The sequence below is a fragment of the Schistocerca serialis genome, chromosome 7, assembly GCF_023864345.2.
Source record: "Schistocerca serialis cubense isolate TAMUIC-IGC-003099 chromosome 7, iqSchSeri2.2, whole genome shotgun sequence".
Taxonomy (NCBI): Eukaryota; Metazoa; Arthropoda; class Insecta; order Orthoptera; family Acrididae; genus Schistocerca; species Schistocerca serialis.
The window spans coordinates 215528341-215553541 of NC_064644.1; the positions used below are offsets into that span (position 1 = coordinate 215528341).

Genomic DNA, 25201 nt, shown 5'->3' on the forward strand with positions numbered 1-25201 from the left:
CTCTAAGAAGCATAGTTCTGCAATACTGTAGATGTGTTCATCACAAAGAGAAAATACCATTTTCTCCACATGAAGGGAGGAAGATAATGAGAGTTTCAAAGCAGAAAAGTTTCTCCGCTACGGGATTCGGGACCTTCTCAAACTTCTTGAAGTGCCAGCTCAAGATGCAGTTATAGAATTATGCATTCAGTAATGCAGGTTTCATGCCATCACAATAGCATATCATACTGGGAAAATGAGAACTACCATATTTAAGTCCTAACTGCTAGGAATTGGTTGTACCGGCCAGTTTGAGGTGGTTATACTTCACCCAGACAACCAAAACCTGTTTATTAAACTTTAATTATGCTGATCAATTTTTAAAAGATATAGAATTTGTGAAAATAACTCAATAAACACATTAACACGATTTAATGTGAAAATTTGTAAACAAATAGTGTTAACAGATGGCATCATAGTTGAACAGCTATTTTTAACATGTCTCTGTTTTGAACATTATTAGTCAGCGACATGTATACTGGTTGTTGCTGTCAACAGGATGGTTCTCAGGTTTTCAGGCATTTTATGTATTTCAGATTTTTTTTGGATTTTTTTTATTTTCTTGGGTCAGTCTCTTGTTGTTGGTATATAAGTAAAACTATGTTTTGTGAATATTTCTTTATTTATTTTCTAACTCATTGGGTGCACCAGATTTAATCATATGTGAGATGTAGTTTCATATTATAAAATCTATTATGGGATATTGATATTGATATAGATATAAAAGACGGGGCACATCATCTGTCAAGAGTTGCCTCACACTATCCCTCATCACCTTGTGCCTCCTTCCCTATCCTCTTCTCACCTCCATTTCCCAGGCAACTGCTCTCACTAATTGATAATCAGCAGTCCCACTACAGCTATGTGTGCGTGCATTTCTGTGTATGCATAGCTGTGCGTTTCTCCTGCCACCAAACTTCACTAATTCCCTCTATATCTAACTTCAAATGTTTCCATTTCCCTGTCTAAATTTTCTAACCTATCTCCCAATTAATGGATCATACATTCCATGCATGGACATTCAACTTTTAAGTCACAATTTCTAAAGATATCTATGGACAAATTACAAAACACTGGGGCATTTTTAATAATAGTTGATAGGACACGACTAGATGACATTTTTCTCTGTAACTGAAATCATTAATTCCAGTAAAAACAGCAAGCAAATTATGTTTCTGGAAGGTTATATTTTTATAGTGCTACACAACCTTCTGTTGGGAAACATGAAAGTGGAATTTTTTTGGACAGATGATCAGTTAATATAGTTGTATTTCCTTACAGATTTGTAATTATGTCTCACGTCTGCTTTCTAATTTATACAAATTCTGCATAAGAGGCTTAGATATCTCATTAAATCTGCCCACAATCAGTTTAATATCTTTCATTTATTACACAGTGTTACCAGAAAAGTCTGAATTTCTGCAAACAGATTTTTAGTTGTGATTTGAAGTATTTTGGTGTGATATACTACATACTGAAGAAGTGTTCAGTTCCCCTGATGATTATGATGATCAAAATGTATTTCATTGAAATGTTGATTATCCTGGTTATTTTCAAAGCATCTGTTCCTTTGTAGTTAACTGTTATCGAGATCTGAAATAATTTTAGTTAATACATCTCTGCCATTAACAATACCAGTAGACTTACATTTAGTACCTACACCTCCAACAAGCTCAAAGTGAGTTGAAATTATCAGTCACATTCCATCTTTTAATCTGTATAGCTTTTTAAAAAAGGGGGCTATATTTTAATAATAGTTTGAATATCTACATTCTTTGCGCAATGGTTTTTGCATGTTTCCTTCAGCAACCATTCCATCCTGAGGCCTTGTGTTACAATAACAAGTTGCAACTTACAAAATAGGTTTTGTTTTTAAATTTCCAGTAATTTTATGTGACTATGGCATGTTGTTTGTGTGTTTCATGAAATTATTTCAATTTCATTTCCTTATCTGTTTCAGTCCTCTGATTCTCAACCCCGAGGTAGCGACTTATCGAGGCAACAATCTTATTCAGCAATTACTTCAGCACAGTTAGCTGCTGCCCTAGCATCAGCAACAGGTAGAAAAATACAAATTATTTATCACTGTACTAATTTTGTTTCATTAGCAGTTTATGCTGTTTTGTGCTTTTTTCCGTGAACCAAAGCATTGTAATAACATGGTTCCTTTTAATGTTGTAATGTATGTAACTAATAGTTATAATTTCGTTTCTCATGTTGTGTTTTCCCATTTTATCAAATATGCTTATACAGTCTATCAAATGATGGAAAATCCAGGATGGATTGTAACACTATATGAAAAGGATAGTTGCTACTCACTATATAGCGGATATACTGAGTTGCAGAAAGGCACAACAAAAAGACTGTCGGAAAGTTTGTCCAACAAGGCCTTTGTCAAAAGTAGACAACATACACACACACACACACACACACACACACACACACACACACACACACACACATTCACGCAAATGCAACTCGCACACATATGACCACAGTCTTTGGCAATTTGAGCTAGAGCTAGCAGGCTCCAGCTGTCAGAGACTGTGATATTAGAGAATATTAGACATGGACAATTTCATTGTTATTGGATGCGGAGGGCACTTCATTCAGTGCAAATATCATGTTCATCCACTGACAAATTTTGAATGATTTAATTTTCACATTACAGAGAAACAGAACAGCTGGCCATTGTTTATCTTCAGGAGACAAAATTCTTGTGTTACCAGTAGAGAAATTTAACAGTGAAAAAGCTATTCCTAGCTTTCAGAATTATCCATTACTTCCTCAAGCAGGAAAGATGGTTAAGCTGAGAAAGGTTAGAAACGAGGGACAGATAAGATGTTATGAGAACGAGGGTTTCATTTTTCTCATAAAATGTGTATAGCAACAATGAGAGAATTTTGCTTCCTAAAGCAGGGTGTATGCACCCCGGTACAAACGGGAATTCGGGGAAAAACCAAGAATGTTTTCATCTGGGGGAAAACCGGGAAAAACTCGGGGATTTTTTAGAGTTCCATGAATTTTTCATTGTTTTAGTTTTCAGTTAAATTTTTGTAGTTCTGACTGGTAAAAACTGATACTCTAACAAAGAATTTTACTTTAGCCCATGACTGCAGAATAATTCTGCAACAATAAAACATAAACAAGGGAAAAAACAACAAAATAAAACTTAAGTTGCAAAGGAAATGCACCGTTTACAACAATGTCAAGGGCTTTGGGATGAAGACTATGCAATACTTCATAACAACAAACTGTTTCTGATGAGCATGACACAAAGATTTACATTAGGTTCATTTGAGCAGTTGCCAGTGGCCTCATGCGCATGCACAGTTGAGTCTCATATGAGCAATACCTTCTCCCAATTCAGGCTACTTGAAATGAAATGCAGCTACTAGCTAGCTACCTGGAAAAAATTTTCTGGTCCACTCAAGTGGGCAGATTCGCGCATCTGCAGAGCAGTTTGAGTTGTGGGGAGGGGGAAGTCTCCACATGACCCATGTTTACATTCAGTGATTTTGCTGTTTCCTCTTTGTTTACAGCTCTTATGTCAAATCAAAACAAAATGAGTTTCTGTGGCCAGGAGCTACCAAGTGAATTACAATACATTCATATAATTATGCAAGTGTAAACTGTGTTATTAGTTTTAGTTTTCTGTTTTTATTTTATTTCCAGGTTTTTGGCAGTCGGGTATTAATTGCCTTGCACATCAATGAAGTTATTTTTGTCAATTTGCTAAAGAAATATGGCTTTTATTTATCTTTTCCACAGCGGCAGTCAATTTATTTGAAACACTATTGTGTAGTGTCAACTGTTTGCTGAATTTAAAGTGCATGTTTTTTATCTTATCACACGCATGGCATTATGCTGTAATAAAGAACCAAACATGAGATAATATAGTACTGGTACTCCAAGCAAATTTGCAACCCACAAACCATACTGAAAAGCTTAATACCGTGTTGGAGCCTACTTCTTTGTGAATCTGGACATAACAAAGGTGCATTTTAAGCTGAATTATGTGTTTTAGGTTGGTTTACGAAATTCCAGTGCTTTTGGAGTGTCTTCTGATGTCTTGTTTTGTTTGTGACAATGTAAGATCTCTTAATGCTATGTACGTAGGAACAGATGGGCTTCCATGGTCATCGTAGCTGCACACGCACAGTAATGCCATTTTCTGCTGTGACAATTGCTGAAACAAATTCGAGCAAATTTCATTTTAAACAAGATGAATTATGTTACTTATGCAAACATGCTTTGAATTTCTTAAGTCACAGAGTGTTTGATTCCCATTTAAAGCTTAACATTTTGAGGGCCAGCCACTTAGAAAAATTCCAAGGCCAGAAGACTAAACATTTATGTCAGTATTTGAAATCTTACGGGCACATTTGTCTGAAGTATTTTAAGGTGAAACACACACCAAAAATACCAATATTTTATATCAAAGCTTAGCTTTTCTTGCAGCTGTATTATGTATATTAATTTAAACCTTTAACTTTTCTTATCTGTGTGTCAAGTTACTGAACAATGATGGTGCTATTGGCTGACTACATCACGGGTCTTATGCTCTGAATATCTGCTGTCATTGGCTGGCGAGATCATGTGACATGATCTATGATTTGCTTACAAAAGCGCATCACAATCTCGATTTCAATGCTTATTCCTCATAACTTTTGACCAAAGCATTCTTGAGCAAAGAAAACATACATTTACACAAGCAAGCCCTCATCTTACACACATGACAACTGCAACCAGCAGCTCTGACCAGAATGTGACTGTCAAGTGAATAGCAATCTGAAGTGGGGTGGGGAAGTAGGAGTAATTGCAGGGTACAGGCGAGGGCAGAGAAGAGCACTGTGTGGCAGGGCATGCAGGGACTTGATCATGGTCTGACGAGAGTGCCAGGTGCAGTGTCAGGGTGTGGGGTGAGGGGGGAAGGATTGGGGAGCAGAAAAAGATAGGAGCAGGAAAGAAGAAAGAATGGTCAGGTGCATTGGCAGAGGGCGGCACACAATGTGGTGGGGAATGAAAAAAGGGTGGAGGTGATAGAACAGAGGGGGTGGAAACTTTTTGGTGAAGGGTGTAGGAACTGTGGATTGAGCCTGGGATAGTTTCAGAAGTGGAGAATATGTTGTAATGGTAAGGTAAACCTTTGACAGAAGGGGATTGGGAAGTGCTGGGTGCAGGTCCTGCTCGGGTCTTCCACAGGGATATGATCGCAGTGTCAGGAGGTTGGGATTGATACAGTGATGGACAAATATGTTGTGGAGGTTGGGTGGATGGTGGAATACTGCTTTAGGATCCCGAGTAGGATGTCCCTCATTTCACCACAGATGGTAGATAATCAAAGCCCTGACGAAGGATGTGGTTCAGTTGTTCCAGTCCAGAGTGATATTGGGTGATGAAGGGGGCATTCTTTTGTAGCTGGCTCTTGGGGTTGTTGGGACAATTGGGGGTGTTTGGGAGAGAAGGTGTTGTGGCTGTAAGGAATGAAGATAGGGTGTCATGGCCCTAAGTCCAGATCGTGAAGATATCATCAGTGAACCTGACAGACTAGGGGCGTGGGTTTTTGGGAAGCTAGGAAGGTTTCCTCTAGATGCCCCTTAAACAGGTTGGCATAGGAGAGTGCCTTGCTGGTGCCCTGGGCTGTGCTGTGGATTTGTTTGTGTAACATCCCTTCAAAGGAGCTACATGTTAGAATAAAGGTAGGAATTTGTATGAAGAATGAAGGGGTGAGTTTGGAGTCTGAAGAACATTGGAAAGGTAATGAACAATTGCAACATGATGTGGGTATGAGTGATGTTGGTGTATAGTGAAGTGGTGTCAGCAGTGACCGTTAGGGAACCAGGAAGTAAAGGGTTCAGGATGGTCGGTGAAGGAAGTGGTTGGTATCTTTGACATGGGAGGCAAGATGACTTGCAGTTTGTTGGAGGTGTCCATTAGTGAAGGCCTTTCAGAGGAGCCACAATAACCAGCTACAATGGAGCATCCAGGACTGATGGGTTTGTGCATTTTGAGGAGCATTTAGAAGGTGGGTGTGCAGGGTGTCATAGGGGTGAGGAGTGAAATGGATTCAGGGGAAGGGCCCAAAGCTTTAAGCAGGGATTGGAGGTTATTTAGAAACCTGCCTCTCCCAGTCCATCACCTGTGGTGTTTCCCCCCTCCCACCTAACCATATTTCTCCTGTCCCTTCCTAAGAACACTGACCTTTCAGCGGAGGAAAGGACAGCTATAGACGGTCTCAAAACAGATCCTCCTTGCAGACAAAGGCTCCACCACTGTCGTGATCAGTCATAGTGACTGTGTGACAGAAGGCCTCTGCCAGTTGTCTAAGTCGCCCACCTGTAAGCTCTGCCAGAGTGATTTCATCCCAGATGTCCAACATAATCTCCATAAGGTAGCATTTGGCATTGTGAGACTGCTGTGTGCAGTGTGATTACTGTTGAGTGTAAGATGTCTGAATGAATGTACTTTGTAGTGTAAGGGAAACTAAGACTAAAATGTGATCACTACAATAATGCAAGAAATTTAAATGTGTATAGAGATAAGTGCTAAGCATGTTTGTGATAAACTGCAAAATGTGGAAAACATAAAAACTTTGGTCATTTCTTCTAATTACAGCTATACAGTAATACTGAAAATACAGAGTGATTCAGTGAAATGCTCCCAATTATCTGATTAAAATTTATTGAAACTGCAAATAATATATGCAGACATTCTCCACATTCTGCCATTTAGGTGTATACAAAATAATGTTCTTCCATAGCTCAGTTGAGGTGGTCCGAACATTTTTATCTCAAAACAGAACAATCCAGTCACGCATGTAGTGTTAATTCACAGAGCTCATGCAGGTTTCTATTTGATTCTTATATTGACACTGCACTACATCTCCTTGCATGCTTGAATAACAGCATCCATTCTGTGAATACATGGTAGAAGAATGATCTGTGTGTTTAAAGTAAATCCTTAATTACTGTTCAGAAGAGCATGTAGCATTCTCTGACATACATTTTGTTGAGCATCCCCAACGTCTGAAGTATGTCAGTGATGATAAACAAATTTTTAAAGTGAAACTGAAGGATTTTCGCCTGGCAAGCTACTTTATGTCTATGTAATTGTCTTGTGTGGATATAATTCACAGAAGTGATGGTAACAGATAATATGTTTTGTAGATGGTTACTTTACATTTTTGTGGGGATTTGTTATTCTGTGGAAGGTCTCCAACTATTCAGTAAATGTTTCTTGCAACATGGATCCAGTTTGTGAGCGCTCCAGCAACTGAGTCATTTGATAATGATTTTTCCTGAGTGATTGAATTCATCAGTTGACTTTGATTGTGTTTCATCTGTTTCACCATAGCTTACAGTGTGCCATAATTTGGTGAATAACGCAAATTAAGTTTTCATCCCAATGTTTTGGATTTCTTACTTTCATCTGCAACATTTGTTTCTATCAATAATCTGTTAGTCCTTTTCGTAGAGGCCTCGTGATTATATCTATGAGGGTAACGAACATTATTGATAAATCTTGGCTTTCAAATCGTGGAACAAGTAAAAATAAATACTCATCTTGGGCAGTCTAATAAATTTGTGCCAGGAAAACATCCTGAGTCCATTGTACAGGTGATGTTATCCGTAGATGTGTATTTTGCAGAACTTGCAGACTTCCTCTTCATGGACAGAATTGATTCCCTGGATAAACTTTCAAAGTGCATCAATCTAAAGAGTATATTTTTCAGCCATGAAACACAGTCTTTCACTGCCATGTTAGGAATGTTTTATGTTAGTGTAGTTTATATTCCCAGGTCTACTTTGTCATGTTGTTGGACAGCGAAAATGTTACGGGAGTGGTGAGCCCAGTTAGTGCTATGGCAAACCTAAGAAACTGACTGGTAGGGACCACCAAACTGTAAAGTGAACACTACAAATAACTCCTTAGTTACTGAAACTTCCTGGCAGATTAAGAGTGTACTGGACTGGGACTCAAACCTGTGAACATTGTCGTTAGTGGACAGGTGCTCAATTGACTGAGTTATGTAAGCACAACTCATGATCTGCCCTCACCTTCACTTCTGCCAGTAACACTCTTCTACATTCCAAATGTCACAGAAGTTCTACTGCATACCTAGTGACACTAGTGCGATTGTTTCCAGGATGAATTCTTTCAGGAGGCCTTAGATATTGTTGGCATTTATCCCAAGGACTTATGCTGTGCAGAAAAACAGTCGAAGAGAAGAGAGAGATGTGACTAGAGATGAGGATTTGAGCTGAAATGAGATAACTCTTTTATCTTGTGAGCTGTTACAGTTGGTGAGAAGTTTAATAGCTAGAAAGTTAATCAGTCAAAATCTTGAAATAAATACGAAATTATGTTTCAAGAAAGGCAGCTATCCCAATCAGTGCCAAGTCAGGGGCCATCAAATAAACATTATAATGTTTTCATGACAAGTTTACTGTCTACACACTAGGTATAAAATGAACAAGTTACTATACAATGATCCATCCAGCTCCAGAAAATATTGAAAGGTTGAGAACAGTAGTGAAGATAAGAATTATTAAGGAAAACATATCTTCATAACATTTGTGGAACTGCAAAACCTTCACCGTTTGAATACATAAAAACTGAAGGAATAGTGACGAAACAGGTAAAAATTACAGGAATTATTTGTTGTAATGGTTGTAAGTGAAAAGTTAAAACTTCGAGCTGGACTGGAATTTGAACCCATGTCCCTCCCTTCTGTAAGCAATGCACTACCAATAGTGCCACCTAAACACATTGCCAACACTAACTCAAAGCATGAATTTGTCACAAGCTCTTCCTCTTATGACATAAATGGTAGCACATTGCTCACAAAAAGGAGGTAACTGGGTTCAAATCCCCATTCAGTGCCTAGTTTTAACTTGTCACATAAATTGTCACAGATAAAGTAAAGTAATTAATTCTCTGGAATGACCCAGAGGCTGTGGGTAAACAAAAAAACCCGATTACGTCTTATGTCTTGTAACAGAGTTATTAGAGCATCTCTGCAGAACTTGGAAGTAAAAGGAGGGAGGCTTGTGATACATTGAAGCTTTGAGTTGGTGTGGGAAAAGATCTTTTTTTATAGCTTAACTGCCCATCCACGACATATGAAAGGCAAACATCATTTGTCAAATCTAGGTCTGTTGAATAAATAGTTTTAACTTGTCACATACAGTTTAGTTTCATTCTTTGCATGTTCCGTATGTCATAACTGCAACCTCTCACTGTATGTACTGAATTAAAATACATTTTTTCAGTGAATTATGTATTTGGCAAAAAGGCGCGCCCACACACACACACACACACACACACACACACACACACACACACACACACACACACACACACAATAATAATAATAATACACATTCATTATTCTGTGGAATAGCAGGAGTTGTGAAGCAGGTATTATTTCAGTTTGTGTTTGAAATTAATTAAAATATCTATTGAATTGTTTACATCACTGTATAGGGGGGGGGGGGGGGGGGGGGGTCCAAGGTTTTTGTGTCCCAGTTCTGCATTTCTTCTTGTTCCACACTAAGATCAAGAGAGGGACAGTGTAAGTCATTTCTTCTTCTAATATTTGTAAATGTTATTGTTATTTTTGAACTGTTTGATTGTTGACAGAAAACTCCATACTGAAGTCAGTGTACTGTTGTCAGTAGAAACTATTGTTTAAACGGCAGATTAATAATATGTTTCATTGACAGAGAAAAACAAAGGAAATTAGAAATGTTAGAGAACAGGGATTGAAACACGTGGCAAATTGTCATCATACAATAATGTTCCCATGTCACTCTCTTTATCTCTCTCTATTCGTTTAGTCGGTTCCGACTCTTTGTGACCCCATGAACCAAATCACGCCACTTTTTCCTGTCTTGCACTTTCTCCCGTAGACCTTCCAGGTTGGAACACATTGCTTCTGTGATGCCATCGATCCATCTCATCCTCTGACGTCCTCTTCTTCTAGTTCCTTCAATCTTCCCCAGCATTAATGTTTTTTCCAGCGAGGCATGCCTTTGCATTGTGTGTCCAAAGTAGGTCAGCTTTTGTTTTAAGATTAGACCTTCCAGGGAGAAATCTGGTTTAATTTGCTCCAATATTGATCTGTTGGTTCTCTTTGCCGTCCATGGAACTCTAAGAAGTTTCCTCCAACACCACAATTCGAAGGAGTCAATTCTTCGCCGTTCAGCCTTTCTAATGGTCCAGGTCTCACATCCATACATCACAACTGGAAAGACCATAGCCCTCACAATACGGATCTCTGTTGCTAGTGTTATATCTCTGGACCTTATAACCTTGTCAAGGTTTGACATCGCCTGTCTACCGAGCAACAGGCGTCTCCGGATTTCATGGCTGCAGTCACCGTCAGCAGAGATCTGGGAACCGAGATAACTGAATGTGGTCACTACCTCCATGGATTCTCCTGCTATATCCCATGAATTGGTAGGTGTAGTTGCCATAATTTTCGTTTTCTTCACATTCAGCATAAGACCAGCCTTTTCACTTTCGTCTTTCACCTTCAGTAAGAGTGTTCTCAATTCTTCTTCACTTTCTGCCAACAGGATCGTATCATCCGCGTACCTGAGGTTGTTTACATTTATCCCAGCTATTGTTATTCCTGTTTCTCCTTCATCTAGCCTCGCATTCCTCATGACATGTTCTGCATACAGATTGAATAAGTACGGTGACAGTATGCAGCCTTGCCGGACCCCTTTCTGAATCTTTATCCATTTCGTTGTTCCGTACACAGTTCTCACCGTGGCTTCTTGGTCAAGGTATAAACTCCATATCAGATGAATGAGGTGATCTGGTACACCCATGTTTTTCAGTACGTTCCATAATTTGTTGTGATCGACGCAGTCAAAGGCTTTGGCGTAGTCAATAAAGCAGAGGTACACATCTTTCTGGAATTCTCTCGCTTTTTCCATAATCCACCGAATGTTAGCAATTTGATCTCTAGTTCCTCTTCCTTTCCTAAATCCAGCTTGTTCTTCTGGCGGCTCTCGATCTAGATATTGGCGAAGTCTATTTTTTAAGATTTTCAACATAACTTTGCTAGCATGTGAAATAAGTGCGATTGTTCGGTAATCTGAGCATTCTTTAGAACTTTTCTTCTTTGGAATGGGGATGAATACTGATCTTTTCCAGTCTTCTGGCCACTGCTGCGTGATCCATATTTTTTGACATATTGAGTGCAGCACTTTCACTGCATCCTTTCCAGTGACTTTAAACAATTCTGCTGGTATTTCATCATGTCCACTAGTTTTGTTATCAGCCATATTTTCGAGGGCCCACTGGATTTCGCTCTCCAAAATATCTGGCTCTAGTTCTAAATTAACATTAACATCAGCAGTAGGAGCCCTGTCATGATGCAGTTCTTTCTTGTATAGGTCTTCTACATATTCTGCCCCATCTTTCCTTAACATCGTCTGCTTCACTCAGATCTTTCCCATTTCTATCTTTTATCATTCCAATTTTTGCCTGGAATTTTCCTTTAATTTCTCTAATTTTCTTATAAAGATCTCTTGTCTTCCCCATTACGTTACTATCTTCAACTTCCTTGCACTGTTCATTAAAGAATATATTTTTATCTCTTCTAGCTAATTTCTGAAAATCTTTATTTAATTCAAACATAGCTGATCTATCTCCCTTGATTTTTGCTTTCCTTCGTTCTTCTGCAACTTGCAGTGCCTCAACTGATAGCCATCTAGCCTTCTTACTGTTCCTTTTCTTGGGAATGTGTTTCTCTGCGGCCTCCTCGACAGTATTAGCTACTTCTGTCCACATCTCTTGCGAGCTTTTGTCCTCCAGCTGTAATACATTAAATCTGTTTTGTACCTCTACAGCATAGTCGGAGGGTATAGAGTTAAGGTTGTATCTGCAAGTTGGGATACTTTTTGCTACATTCTGAAGTTTCAGCCGAAATTTTGCAATCGGGAGCTCATGATCTGATCCGCAGTCAGCCCCAGGTCTTGTTGTAGCTGACTGAACCGCGCTCTTCCACCTCTGATTACAAAGTATGTAATCAATTTGGTTCCGGTGTTGGCCATCTGGCGAAGACCAGGTATATAGGCGTCGTTTTGGTAGTTGAAACAGTGTATTAGTAATTATCAATGAATTTTCTTGGCAGAATTCTAGGTGTCTCTGTCCAGCTTCATTTGTTGTACCAAGACCATATTTCCCTGTTATACCTTCTACAGCTTCATTTCCCACTTTTGCATTCCAATCTCCAACTATGAAGACGATATCCTTTTTTGGTGTTGACAGTAGTAATTCTTGTAAATCTCCATAGAACTGGTCAATAATTTCCTTTTCAGCATCGGTTGTTGGTGCATAAACTTGAATTACTGTGATGTTGAGGGGCTGACCTTGAAGTCTGATGGACATCATTCTATCATTTTTATATTTGCATCCCATCACAGCTTTTCTCACTTTATCACTAACTATGAAGGCTACTCCATTACTTCTGTTGTTATCGTGCCCAGAATAATACACCATATGGCCATCCGAAGCAAATTCTCCCATGCCAGTCCACCTCATTTCACTTATTCCCAATATGTCGATATTAATTTCCTCCATTTCTCTTTTCACTATGTCTAGTTTTCCTTGATACATGGATCTTACATTCCATGTTCCTATGCAGTGCTTCTCTTTGCACCCTCTTACTCTTCGTGAAGCTCCTCTCAACCTGGTTCCCCCCGGAGATCCGATCGGGGAACTTGAAACTCCGGAACATTTTGAGTTGAGCGAAGCCATGGGGTTTTCTTGGGATAGTTCAGTGGTGGTTTCCCCTTGCCTTCCACTGTCCTCCAACTCCTATCTGCTCACCGACTCAGTTTCCCACTGGGGTTGGTTACCCAACCTTCCGCTGAGTTGCTCGGCTTAACAGGGGCACCACGTGTAGGTAGGAAATTGGAGAATTGAGGTGACAGAGGCTGTGAGAACTCTCTTGCTGAGTTCTTGTAATCTCTCTTTATAGTTGAAGGTAAAAAAGATTTTTAATTGTTTTTCCATGTAATGGAGATGCTGCTTACTACAGAATTAGAATTGGTTGTAAAGAAAATAAGAGATTCACAAAATTAAACAATGAAAAATCCAGGATGGAAGGTAACAATATTATGAAAACGAGGTGCTGAGTTACAGGTAGGCACAACAAAAAGACTGTCACAAAATAAGCTTTCAGCCAAGGTGGTCTTTGTCAAGAATAGACCCTCCACCACACACACACACACACACACACACACACGTGACTGCAGTCTCTAGCAGCTGAAGCCACACTGCGAGCAGCAGTGCATGATGGGAGAGGCAGCTGGATGGGGATAGGAGGCGGATGTGATGAGGAGGGGGACAGATAGCAGGGTTGGGGGTGGGGGATAATGAACTGAACTGCTGCTACGGAGTGCGCAGGGAGGAGGTGGAAAGAGGGTAGGGCAGCTAGGTGCAATTGGGATGTTAGACAGAGGGCAGGGGAGAGGGGGAGATAGTGAAAAGGACAGAAGTAAAAAGACTGGGTGCGTTGGTGGAATAGAGGGCTGTATAGTGCAGGAAAGGGAACAGTGAAGGGGCTGAATGGGAGGGGGGGGGGGGGGAGGGGAAGGGTGAGGACACCCTATCCACATTCCTCCAGAACCTCAACAACTTCTCTCCCATTTGCTTCACCTGGTCCTACTCAACCCAACAAGCCACCTCCTGGATGTTGATCTTCACCTCAAAGATGGTTACATCAGTTCCACTGTCCATGTCAAACCTACTAACCACCAGCAATACCTCCACTTTGACAGCTGCCACCCGTTCTGTACCAAGAAGTCCCTTCCATGCAGTGTAGCCACCCAGGGGTGCCACATCTGCTGTGACAAGTGGTTCCTCTTAAAATATACCAAGGGTATCACTGAGGCCTTCACAGACTGTAATTATCCTCCCAACCTTGTACAAAAACAAATCTCCCGTGCCTTATCTTTCCAGTCTCTCACCATCTTCCAAAGTCTCACTGTCCGGCCACTGATGAGCATTCCCCTCATAACTCAGTACCACCCAGAACAGGAGCAACTGTATTACATTCTTCGACAGGGTTTCAGCTACCTCTCGTTGTGGCCCGAAATGAGAAATGTCCTGCCCACTATCCTCCCCACCCCTCCCACAGTGGTATTCCACCGTCCACCAAACCTACACAGTATACTAGTCCATTCCTACACAACCCCTGCTCATAACCCTTACCTCATGGCTCAAATCCCTGTAATAGAAATGGATCTAACGTGTCCCATACATCCTCCCACCACCACCTACTCCAGTCCAGTCACAAACATCAACTATCCCATCAGAGACAAGGCTACCTGTGAAACCAATCATGTGACCCACAAGCTAAGCTGCAACCACTGTGCTACATTCTGTGTGGGCTTGAAAACCAACAAGCTGTCTGTTCGCGTGAATGGCCACCGACAAACTGTGGCAAAGAAACAACTGGACCATCCTGTTGCTGAGGGTACCACTCATCACAACATTCTTCATTTCAGTGACTGCTTTACAGCCAGTGCCATATGGATTCTTCCCACCAACACCAGCTTTTCTGAATTGCGCAGATGGGAACTCTCCCTGCAATATATATCCTATGTTCCCATAACCCTCCTGGCCTCAACCTTCATAAGTCATTGTCCTCACTCATCCAGCCCCTTCCCTGTTCCCTTACCCACCTTACACAGCCCTCTATTCCACCAAGGCACCTAGTCTTTTTACTTCTGTCCTTTTCACTACCTCCCCCCGCCTCTCCCTTGCCCTCCGTCTAACCTCCCGATTGCACCTAGCTGCCCTACCCTCTCTCTCTCCACTTCCTCCCTGCACGCTCTCCAATAGCACATCACTGTCCTTCACTCCCACCCCTACCTTGCTATCCCTTCCTCACCCTGCCCCAGTCTCCTCCTACCCACACCCAGTTATCTCTCCCATCATGCACTGCTTCTGCTGCTCGCAGTGTAGCTTCAGCTGCCTGATACTGCAGTTTTTGTGTGTGTGTGTGTGTGTGTGTGTGTGTGTGTGTGTGTCTGTCTGTCTGTCTATTTTTGACAAAGGCTGTGTTGACCGAAAGCTTTTTTTTGGAGACTCATGAAATTGAGTGACTATCGGAACTGTGGAAGATAATGTGTACTCATTTATTATCTGTTATGTCCAAAGCAAGGTAAATATTCAGATCAAATTGACATAGAGGAAAAAGCAGGACAGGTAAAAGGAGTGGATTATGTTGTGGAGGGTGGAGAGAAAGTAAGAAGTCACTCACACCAGTAGGCTAATATATCAGAATAAATAAAATCCTTGCAGAAGTTAAACCAGCATACATCAGCTGTGTCATTAAGCAAACTGAGGAACTGCACCAAAAGCATTTCATAAGAAGTCTGTCAAACATCTTTGTATTTTGTAATAGTGTTTTTCCACTTCTTTCCCTTCAGGATTTATGTCAAGTTCACCGCAACCTTCAGGTTCTGGCTCAACGAGTGGACTCATTACACCAGAGCTGTTCAATCAAGCCATGCAACAAGCAATAGCGAGTGTAAGTAGATAAATATTGCGGCAGTTATGTATTACATATTGTTCAGAGAGTGCTAATGGACTCAGTATTAATATGAGTTGCATGTGTTGTATGGATGACTCACAAGTAGACACTAAATGTCTTGATCTTAATTAAAATCAACAGCAATAATCAAACATAACAGATAAAAATAAAAAACAGTGTCATGTAACAAAATAAGTGATGGGTGTGACAAGAGAGCTTGCGAAGCATTACTAAATGCTGTCCTTGAAAACTACTTAGAACAGATATTTCAGAACCCCACCCATGATGGAAATGTATTACAGCATCATGTGCCTACATACTCCACAAGGCACCATGTGGTGTGTGGTAGAGGATATCCTGTACCACTACTAGTCATTTTCTTTTCTGTTTCATTCGAAAATAGAGCAACGAAAAAAGGCTATCTATATGCCTCTCTAATGGCAACAGTTACACCTGACCTTTTTGAGGAAGTCCACTTCGAAACTGGTATCAGTGACCATGAGGCAGTTACAGAAACTGTAAATACCAAAATACAAAGAGCATCTAAAACAAGAAGACAGATTTATATGTTCAGCAAACTAGACAAAGAAACAATATATGTCATACCTCAATGAGGAACTTGAAACCCCTAGGTCAGGACAGGTACTTATGGCTCAAGTTTAAAAGAATAGTTGACCATGCACTGGATAGAAATGTACCCAGTAGGACAGTTCATAATGGGAGAGATTGCCCATGGTATACAGTTTCTGTATAGAAGCTCCTTAAGAAACAGACTATTTCATATTAGATGCAAAACAAATTGTAGGGCTATAGTTAGAGAGGTGCTGGATGAAACGTATTTGGCGGTCAACAGAGAAATGTATGAAGCCTTTAAATTCGAAAGAAATTGTGGTGACATGTGATGGCTGTTAGTGGCACTCTCATGGCAGAGACTGGAACTGAAGTTGAGAGTAGTAAAGTAAAATCTGAAATGCTTAACCCTGTTATCAAACGTTGCTTTACAAAGGAAAATCCAGGATCATTGCCCCAATGTAATCCTCATGCCACCAAAAAGATTAATGAAGTAAGTATCAGTGTCAGTGGCGTTAAAAGAAAACTGAAATAATTAAAACTGAACAAAGCCCTAGCGTCCAGTGGAATCCATACAGCCTACACCAAATTTCTGGCTGAGTTTGCTTCTCTGTTAGCTATAAGCTGTTATAGAACCCTCGAACAAAAAGCTGTGCCTAATAACAAGAAGGAAGCTCAAGAACACAAGAACACCTGTGTGCAAGAAAAGTAGTAGAAGTGAGCCACAAAACTACTGTTCAGTACCCTTGACATCTGTTTGTTATAGATCTTAGAACATACTCTTAGCTAAAAAAAAATGGGGTATCTCAAACAGATTGACCTCTGCTACACCAACCAGCATGGATTTCGAAAACAAATCGTGTGAAACCCAACTTGACTTTTCTCACTTGACATACTGATAGTCATAGATCAAGGCAGTCAGGTAGATGCTGTATACCTTGATTTCCAAAAAGCATTTAACTCAGTACCACACCTATGCCTATTATCAAAGTATTATCATATGGGATATCAGATGAAATATATGGCTGGATTGAGGATTTCATGGTAGGGAGAACACAGCATCCTATCTGAGCTGGAGAGTCAACAGATGTAGAAGTAATTTCGTGTGTACCTTAGGGAAGCATTTTGGATCCCTTGCTGGTTCACGTTATACATTAATGATCTTGTGGACAATATTAATACTAACCTCAGACTTTTTGCACATGAAATGCAGTCTGAGTGAGGCTGTACAAATATTGTCAAATCTTGATAAGATTTCAGTGGTGCAGTGATTGGCACCTCGCTTTAAATTTTCATAAACATAAAATTGTGCACTTCACAAAACAAGAAACATAGTATCCTATGAATATAGTATTACGGAGTCGCAACTGGAATCTTTAGACTCTGCTTCTACATCTGTACTCTGCAAACCAATGTGAACTGCATGGTTAAGGGTACATCCCATTGCACCAGTTATTAGGGTTTCTTCCCATTACATTCATGTATGGAGTGCAGGAAGAATGATTGTTTTAATCCCATAATTATTCTAATCTTTATCTCACGGTCCCTATGTGACCAATAGGCAGGGGGTTGTAGTAGATTTCTAGAGTCATCATTTAAACCCAGTTCTTGATCTCTTCTGTGTACTGATTGTACTTCCCAGCATTCTACCAATGAACTGAAGTCCACCACCTGCTTTACCCACAACTGAGCCTATGCGATCATTCCATTTCATCCCTACAAAGTGATACACCCAGGTATTTGCATGTGTTGGCCGATTCCAACAGTGATTCATTGATATTAAAGTCAAAGTATACTACAATTTTTCATTTTGTGAAGTGCACTATTTTATATTTCTGAACATTTAAATCAAGTTGCCAGTCTCTGAACCACTTTAAAACCTTATCAAGATCTGACTGACTATTTGTGTACTAAAATGTAATTGGATGGATAAAAAAAAAATCTTCTCACCAAGCAGGAGAACGCGCACACACAGATTTAACTTATGCAAGGTTGTGGAGCCAGTGGTTCCTGCTTCCAGCAGGAGAGTTGAAGGGTAAGGAAGAGGGGTGAAGGAAATGGACTGGAGAGATTTAGAAAAAAGGATACAGTTCAGAAAAGTCAGCCAGAACCCCGAGTCAGGGAGACTTACTGTACAGGATGAGAAGGAAAGATTGATTGTTGGAGACTGCACCAGACGAGATCTGAAAACCTGAGATTTTAAAGATGGAAGACAGGGTAATATATGAGACAGAGATTATTGCTGAAACATCGTGCACGAGTTAATAAGAGTGTCAAGCTAAGTGCTTTGTACATAACAGGTGGGAGAGGGAACAGCAAAAAATAGAAAAGTCAGAAAATGAAAGATGTAGAAAAGTAAAATGGAATGAGGAAAGGAGTAGTTGCTGTGAAGAAATGACGAGACAGAAGGAATTAACATAATTTAAGGCAGGGTTGGTGGTGAGAACCGAGGACATGTTGCTTTTCACTCTTATTAACCCACACACAATGTTTTAGCAGTAATCTTTGTCTTCCATATTACTCTTTCTTCCACCTTTAAGCTCTCAGGCTTTCAAATCTTTTCCGATGTAGTCCCCCAACAGTCAGTCTTTCCTCATTCCATCTGGTAAGCCTCCCCTGACCTGGGGTTCTGGATGGTGTTTCTAAACTGTACCTATTACCCTAAACCTCTCCAGTCCTTTTCCTTCACCCCCTTTTCCTCCTCCTCCACCTGCTCTGCCAAAAGAAGGATCCTCTGGCTCTGAAAGCTTGCATAAATTAAATCTTTTGTGTGTGTGTGTGTGTGTTTTCCTTCACCACTTTTCCTCCTCCTCCAACTGCTCTGCCAGAAGAAGAATCCTCTGGCTCTGAAAGCTTGCATAAATTAAACCTTTTGTGTGTGGGGGGGAGGGTGTGGGGGCGGGTGGGGGGGGGGGGGGACTTGGTGAGCAGATTTTTTTTATCTACCCAATGATATTATATTGTCAGAAATTGATTATTTTCATTGAATATTTATGTAGCTTGTTTCATGCAGTACTCCACCATAGATAGCTACAACATCTGCAAAGAGTTTGAGGTTACTATTAATACTGCCCACAAGATCATTAATATACAACAAGAATCAGCAAGGGATACAAACGCTTCCCTAAGGTACACGCGGAATTACTTCTACATCTGTTGATGGCTCTCCAGCCAAGATGACATGCTGTGTCCCCCGTACCAAGAAATCCTCAATCCAGTCATCTATTTAATCTGATACCTCATATGATCATACTTTGGTAATAGACATAGGTGTGGTACTAAATTAAATTTTTTTGGAAATTGAGGTATACTGTATCTACGTGACTGCCTTGATCTATGACTATCAGGATGTCAAGTGAGAAAAGTCAAGTTGTGTTTCATATGGTCTGTTTTTGAAATCCATGCTGGCTGGCATTGCAGAGGTCAATCTGTTCGAGATACCTCATTGTTTTTGAGCTAAGAATATTTTCTAAGATCTATAAGAAACGAATGTCAAGGATATTGGATGGTAGTTTTATGGCCAACTTCTGCTACGTTCCTTGCAGACAGGTGTTCTTGTGCTTCCTTCCAGTTACTGGGCACAGTTTTTTGTTCAAGGGTTCTACAATAGCTTATAGCTAACAGCGAAGCAAACTCAGCTGGAATTAGGTGTAGGCTGATAGGGATTCCATTGGACCCTAGGGCTTTGTTCAGTTTTAATTATTTCAGTTTTTATTCCACTGATACTAATACTTACTTCATTCATCTTTTTTGTGGTTTGAGAATTAAATTGGGGCAATTCTCTTGGATTTTCCTTAGTAAAGGAGCATTTGAAAATGGAGTTAAGCATTTCAGCTTTTGCTTTGGTACCCTCAATTTCAGTTCCTGTCTTATTTGCTAGGGGCTGGACAGTATCTTTGGTACCACTGACATCCTTTACATACAACGGAAATTTCTTTGAATTTTGTGAAATGTTGTTTGAAAATATTTTGCTATGGTAGTCATTAAAGGCATCACGCATTGCTCTCTTGACAGCTAGATGCGTTTCATTCAACATCTCCCTATCTGTAGCCATACACTCTGTTTTACACCTATTAGGCAATAATCTCGGTTTCTTTAGAAGTATTTTTACAATGACTGTGTACCACGGAGGTTCCCTCCCATTATGAACTGTTCTATTGTGTACATAGTTGCCCAGTGCATGCTCAACTATTGTTTTATAATTTTTAAATATTTCTTAATAATTTATATTTATATAATTTTTTTATAGTGTATAAATTTTAATAATTTAGGTATGACAATACCAGATTTTTAATCTGGTTCACTGAGCATGTAATTATATGTTTCTGTTTGTTTCAGTTGTCCTTGTACTTTGTTGATACAACCGCATCATGGCATTTTGATGTAGACATCCTCAAAGAAGCCAGGTTTATTTGTTGCTCATTACGAATTGGGTTTCTGTCTGTTCCAGGTAGTTTTCAAAGAAGGCATTTAATAATGTTTTGCAGGATGTCTTATCATGCCCACCCCTAACAAAGCTATAATTTTCATAATTATTTGTTGATGATTAAAGTTGCCACTGATGATTACGTACAGTTAGGGAGCTTACGTACAAGTGAACTGATGTTTCTCTGAAGTTTTTGGTTACATCAGAAGATGAGTCTGGTGAGTGACAGCAATTATCATTTTATGCACAGCCCTGATACTGTGTCTTGCCAAGACAATCTCATATGCATCTGCAGTTTCTTTTTGGTGGATTTGAGTTTCTTGTCTACTGTGACAAATACACCACCTCCATTTCACATTTGCCTATATTTTCTATATATCTCTGTGGGTATCAACATGGAATTGGCCCAAATAGTCCTGCGAAACTCTACCTATGAGAATGAGAAGGAAGTAGATAATGATGACCAGGTTGATACTGTGCACTTTTGACTTCCAAGAGGCACTCGATGCAGTTCTGCACTGCAGCTAGTGGACAAAGTAAGGGATTATGAAATATCAGACCAGTATTATAATTGAACTGGGGACTTATCCACAAGCAGAACTTAGACCATCAAGAGTGTCACAAAGATGGTCATTTCACTCTAGTGGGAAGTGTTATAGGAAATGAGTTGCATATCACACAAATGTTTCTTGTAAAACTTCAAGAACCTGTATGTTCCAGTAAGAGTAAAGCACCAGATCACTTTCTCCCACACCTATCACTTGAAATGATCAGACCATTTCCATCTATTCTAAGTGGTCTGCTCTATTCAGTTACATTGTTCATTGACACTTTTGGTGCTATCACAACTCTCAGTGCAAAGATATTCTCTTGTTTGTCAACAGTTACTGTAAAATATTACAAAATAATATACAGAGTGATAGTTTGCACAACTCGAATCAACACACACAAAAATGGGAATACTGTTCAGAGAAAACAACAGGACATACCTCAATGTCTTGCAGGCAATTTGATACGTGTCATTGGCTGTTTCAACACACTTTAACTTGGTATTGGTAATTTATTTTTGTAAGGATAGTTTCACAATAATACAGGATGTGTCAACATAAAAAAAGAAAACATAAGCCATTTATATACAGCCATTCAAATTTGCACATGTGTTTAATGAGGAGAGTGGAGGACGTGTGGTCAGCTGTAGCCATGTTAGAGGAGCCATCCCAACAACTTTCTGAAATTATTTAGGAAAACTATGAAAAACCTAAATCATGATGGCTGGACAGATACTAGGGCTCCATCCTCCTGAGTATGTGGACAGTGTCTCAACAAATGCAGCCTTTCATTATATTAAACCTGACATATAGTTCTCTTATGTTGTACATACTTTGAACAAGTTAAATTAATAATGTAAAAAATAATTATACACTGCTCATTTACTTTCCTAGTATATCTCAGTAAAAAACATATGTCAGAGAAAAATGAGGTAAACAAAGAACTTAATACTTTCGTGGAATAACTTGACTTAGACATGCTATTTTCAGAATGTTGTATACAGATGAGTGAAAAGTTGCATGTGTTGCTTTAAGTATTTCACTGTTGTTTCATTGCAATAAATGGAACAATTAATAAAATAAGAGAAAGGCATCCTCTCACCTGTAGCAGACTGATGTGTGGTCTATAGACACACATAACAGAAAATGGTATTCACTAGCTTTTGAGCATCGGCTCTTTTTTTTGGGAGAAAGGACACACACAACCATACAGAGACCCAAACTCACACTGCTGCAGCCATGGCAACACTTATTTCACAATTGCGAAACTGATTGACAAGCGTGTCCCATCAGATTCCTTGATGTGACAGCTCCAGATGATATTCTGGATGTCTGATAATATTTGCTGATGGGGTGAATGGAACCAAAACATGGTATAAGACTTTCCATTGTTTCAGTTTTGTGCACAATGCTCTGGGTCACATACTTAAAGGTGGATGATTGTATTCTCAGATACAGATAGCCGTACCGTAGGTGCAAACACAACGGAGGGGTATCTGTTGAGAAGCCAGACAAACATGTGGTTCCTGAAGAGGGGCAGCAGCCATTTCAGTAGTTGCAGGGGCAACAGTCTGGATGATTGACTGATCTGGCCTTGTAACACTAACCAGATCGGCCTTGCTGTTGTGGTACTGTGAACGGCTAAAAGCAAGGGGAAACTACAACCGTAATTTTTCCCGAGGGCATGCAGCTTTACTGTATGGTTAAATGATGATGGCGTCCTCTTGGGTAAAATATTCCGGAGGTAAAATAGTCCCCCATTCGGATCTCCGGGCGGGGACTACTCAGGAGGACGTCGTTATCAAGAGAAAGAAAACTGGCATTCTACAGATCGGAGCGTGGAATGTCAGATCCCTTAATCGGACAGGTAGGTCAGAAAATTTAAAAAGGGAAATGGATAGGTTAAAGTTAGATAGAGTGGGAATTTGCGAAGTTCGGTGGCAGGAGGAACAAGACTTCTGGTCAGGTGAATACAGTGTTATAAATACAAAATCAAATAGTGGTAATGCAGGAGTAGGTTTAATAATGAATAAAAAAATTGGAGTTCGGGTAAGCTACTACAAGCAGCGCAGTGAATGTATTATAGTGGCCAAGATAGACACAAAGCCCATGCCTACTTCAGTAGTACAAGTTTATATGCCAACTAGCTCTGCAGATGACGAAGAAATTGAAGAAATGTATGATGAGATAAAAGAAATTATTTAGGTAGTGAAGGGAAACGAAAATTTAATAGTCATGGGTGACTGGAATTCGACAGAAGGAAAAGGGAGAGAAGGAAACATAGTAGGTGAATATGGATTGGAGCTAAGAAATGAAAGAGGAAGCCATCTGGTAGAATTTTGCACAGAGCATAACTTAATCATAGCTAACACTTGGTTCAAGAATCATAAAAGAAGGTTATATACATGGAAGAATCCTGGAGATACGAAAAGGTATCAGATAGATTATATAATGGTAAGACAGAGATTCAGGAACCAGGTTTTAAATTGTAGGACATTTCCAGGGGTAGATGTGGACTCTGACCACAATCTATTGGTTATGAACTGTAGATTAAAACTGAAGAAATTGCGAAAAGGTGAGAATTTAAGGAGATGGGACCTGGATGAACTGACTAAACCAGAGGTTGTACAGAGTTTCAGGGAGAGCATAAGGGAACAATTGACAGGAATGGGGGAAAGAAATACAGTAGAAGACGAATTGGTAGCTCTGAGGGATGAAGCAGTGAAGGCAGCAGAGGATCAAGAAGGTAAAAAGACGAGGGCTAGTAGAAATCCTTGGGTAACAGAAGAAATATTGAATTTAATTGATGAAAGGAGAAAATATAAAAATACAGTAAATGGAGCAGGCAAAAAGGAATACAAACGTCTCAAAAATGAGATCGACAGGAAGTGCAAAATGGCTAAGGAAGCATGGCTAGAGGACAAATGTAAGGATGTAGAGGCTTATCTCACTAGGGGTAAGATGGATACAGCCTACAGAAAAATTAGAGAGACCTTTGGAGAAAAGAGCCACTTGTATGAATATCAAGAGCTCAGATGGAAACCCAGTTCTAAGCAAAGAGGGGAAAGCAGAAAGATGGAAGGAGTATATAGAGGGTCTATACAAGGCCGATGTGGTTGAGGACAATATTATGGAAATGGAAGAGGATGTAGATGAAGATGAAATGGGAGATACGATACTGCGTGAAGAGTTTGACAGAGCACTGAAAGACCTGAGTCGAAACAAGACCCTGGGAGTAGACAACATTCCATTAGAACTACTGACTGCCTTGGGAGAGCCAGTCCTGACAAAACTCTACCATCTGGTGAGCAAGATGTACGAGACAGGCGAAATTCCCTCAGACTTCAAGAAGAATATAATAATTCCAATCCCAAAGAAAGCAGGTGCTGACAGATGTGAATATTACCGAACTACCAGTTTAATAAGCCACAGCTGCAAAATGCTAGCGCGAATTATTTACAGGCGAATGAAAAAACTGGTAGAAGCCGACCTCGGGGAAGATCAGTTTGGATTCCGTAGAAATGTTGGAACACGTGAGGCAATACTGACCTTACGATTTATCTTAGAAGAAAGATTAAGGAAAGGCAAACCTATGTTTCTAGCATTTGTAGACGTAGAGAAAGCTTTTGACAATGTTGACTGGAATACTCTCTTTCAAATTCTGGAGGTGGCAGGGGTAAAATACAGGGAGCGAAAGGCTATTTACTATTTGTACAGAAACCAGATGGCAGTTATAAGAGTCCAGGGGCATGAAAGGGAAGCGGTGGGTGGGAAGGGAGTGAGACAGGGTTGTAGCCTCTCCCCGATGTTATTCAATCTGTATATTGTGCAAGCAGTAAAGGAAACAAAAGAAAAATTTGGCGTAGGTATTAAAATCCAGGGAGAAGAAATACAAACTTTGAGATTCGCTGATGACATTGTAATTCTGTCAGAGACAGCAAAGGACTTGGAAGAGCAGTTGAACGGGATGGACAGTGTCTTGAAAGGAGGATATAAGATGAACATCAACAAAAGTAAAACGAGGATAATGGAATGTAGTCGAATTAAGTTGGGTGA

At 39.9% G+C, this 25201-nt stretch overlaps 1 protein-coding gene across 1 annotated transcript in view; it reads left to right on the forward strand.

Moving 5' to 3' along the window:
- Positions 1-25201, forward strand: part of LOC126412534 (ubiquitin-like protein 7) — a 69110-nt gene that overhangs the window by 41451 nt on the left and 2458 nt on the right. The window contains exons 6-7 of the mRNA XM_050082177.1: positions 2000-2099; positions 15498-15598. Coding sequence (XP_049938134.1) covers positions 2000-2099; positions 15498-15598 — 201 coding nt within the window. The remainder of the gene's footprint in view (positions 1-1999; positions 2100-15497; positions 15599-25201) is intronic.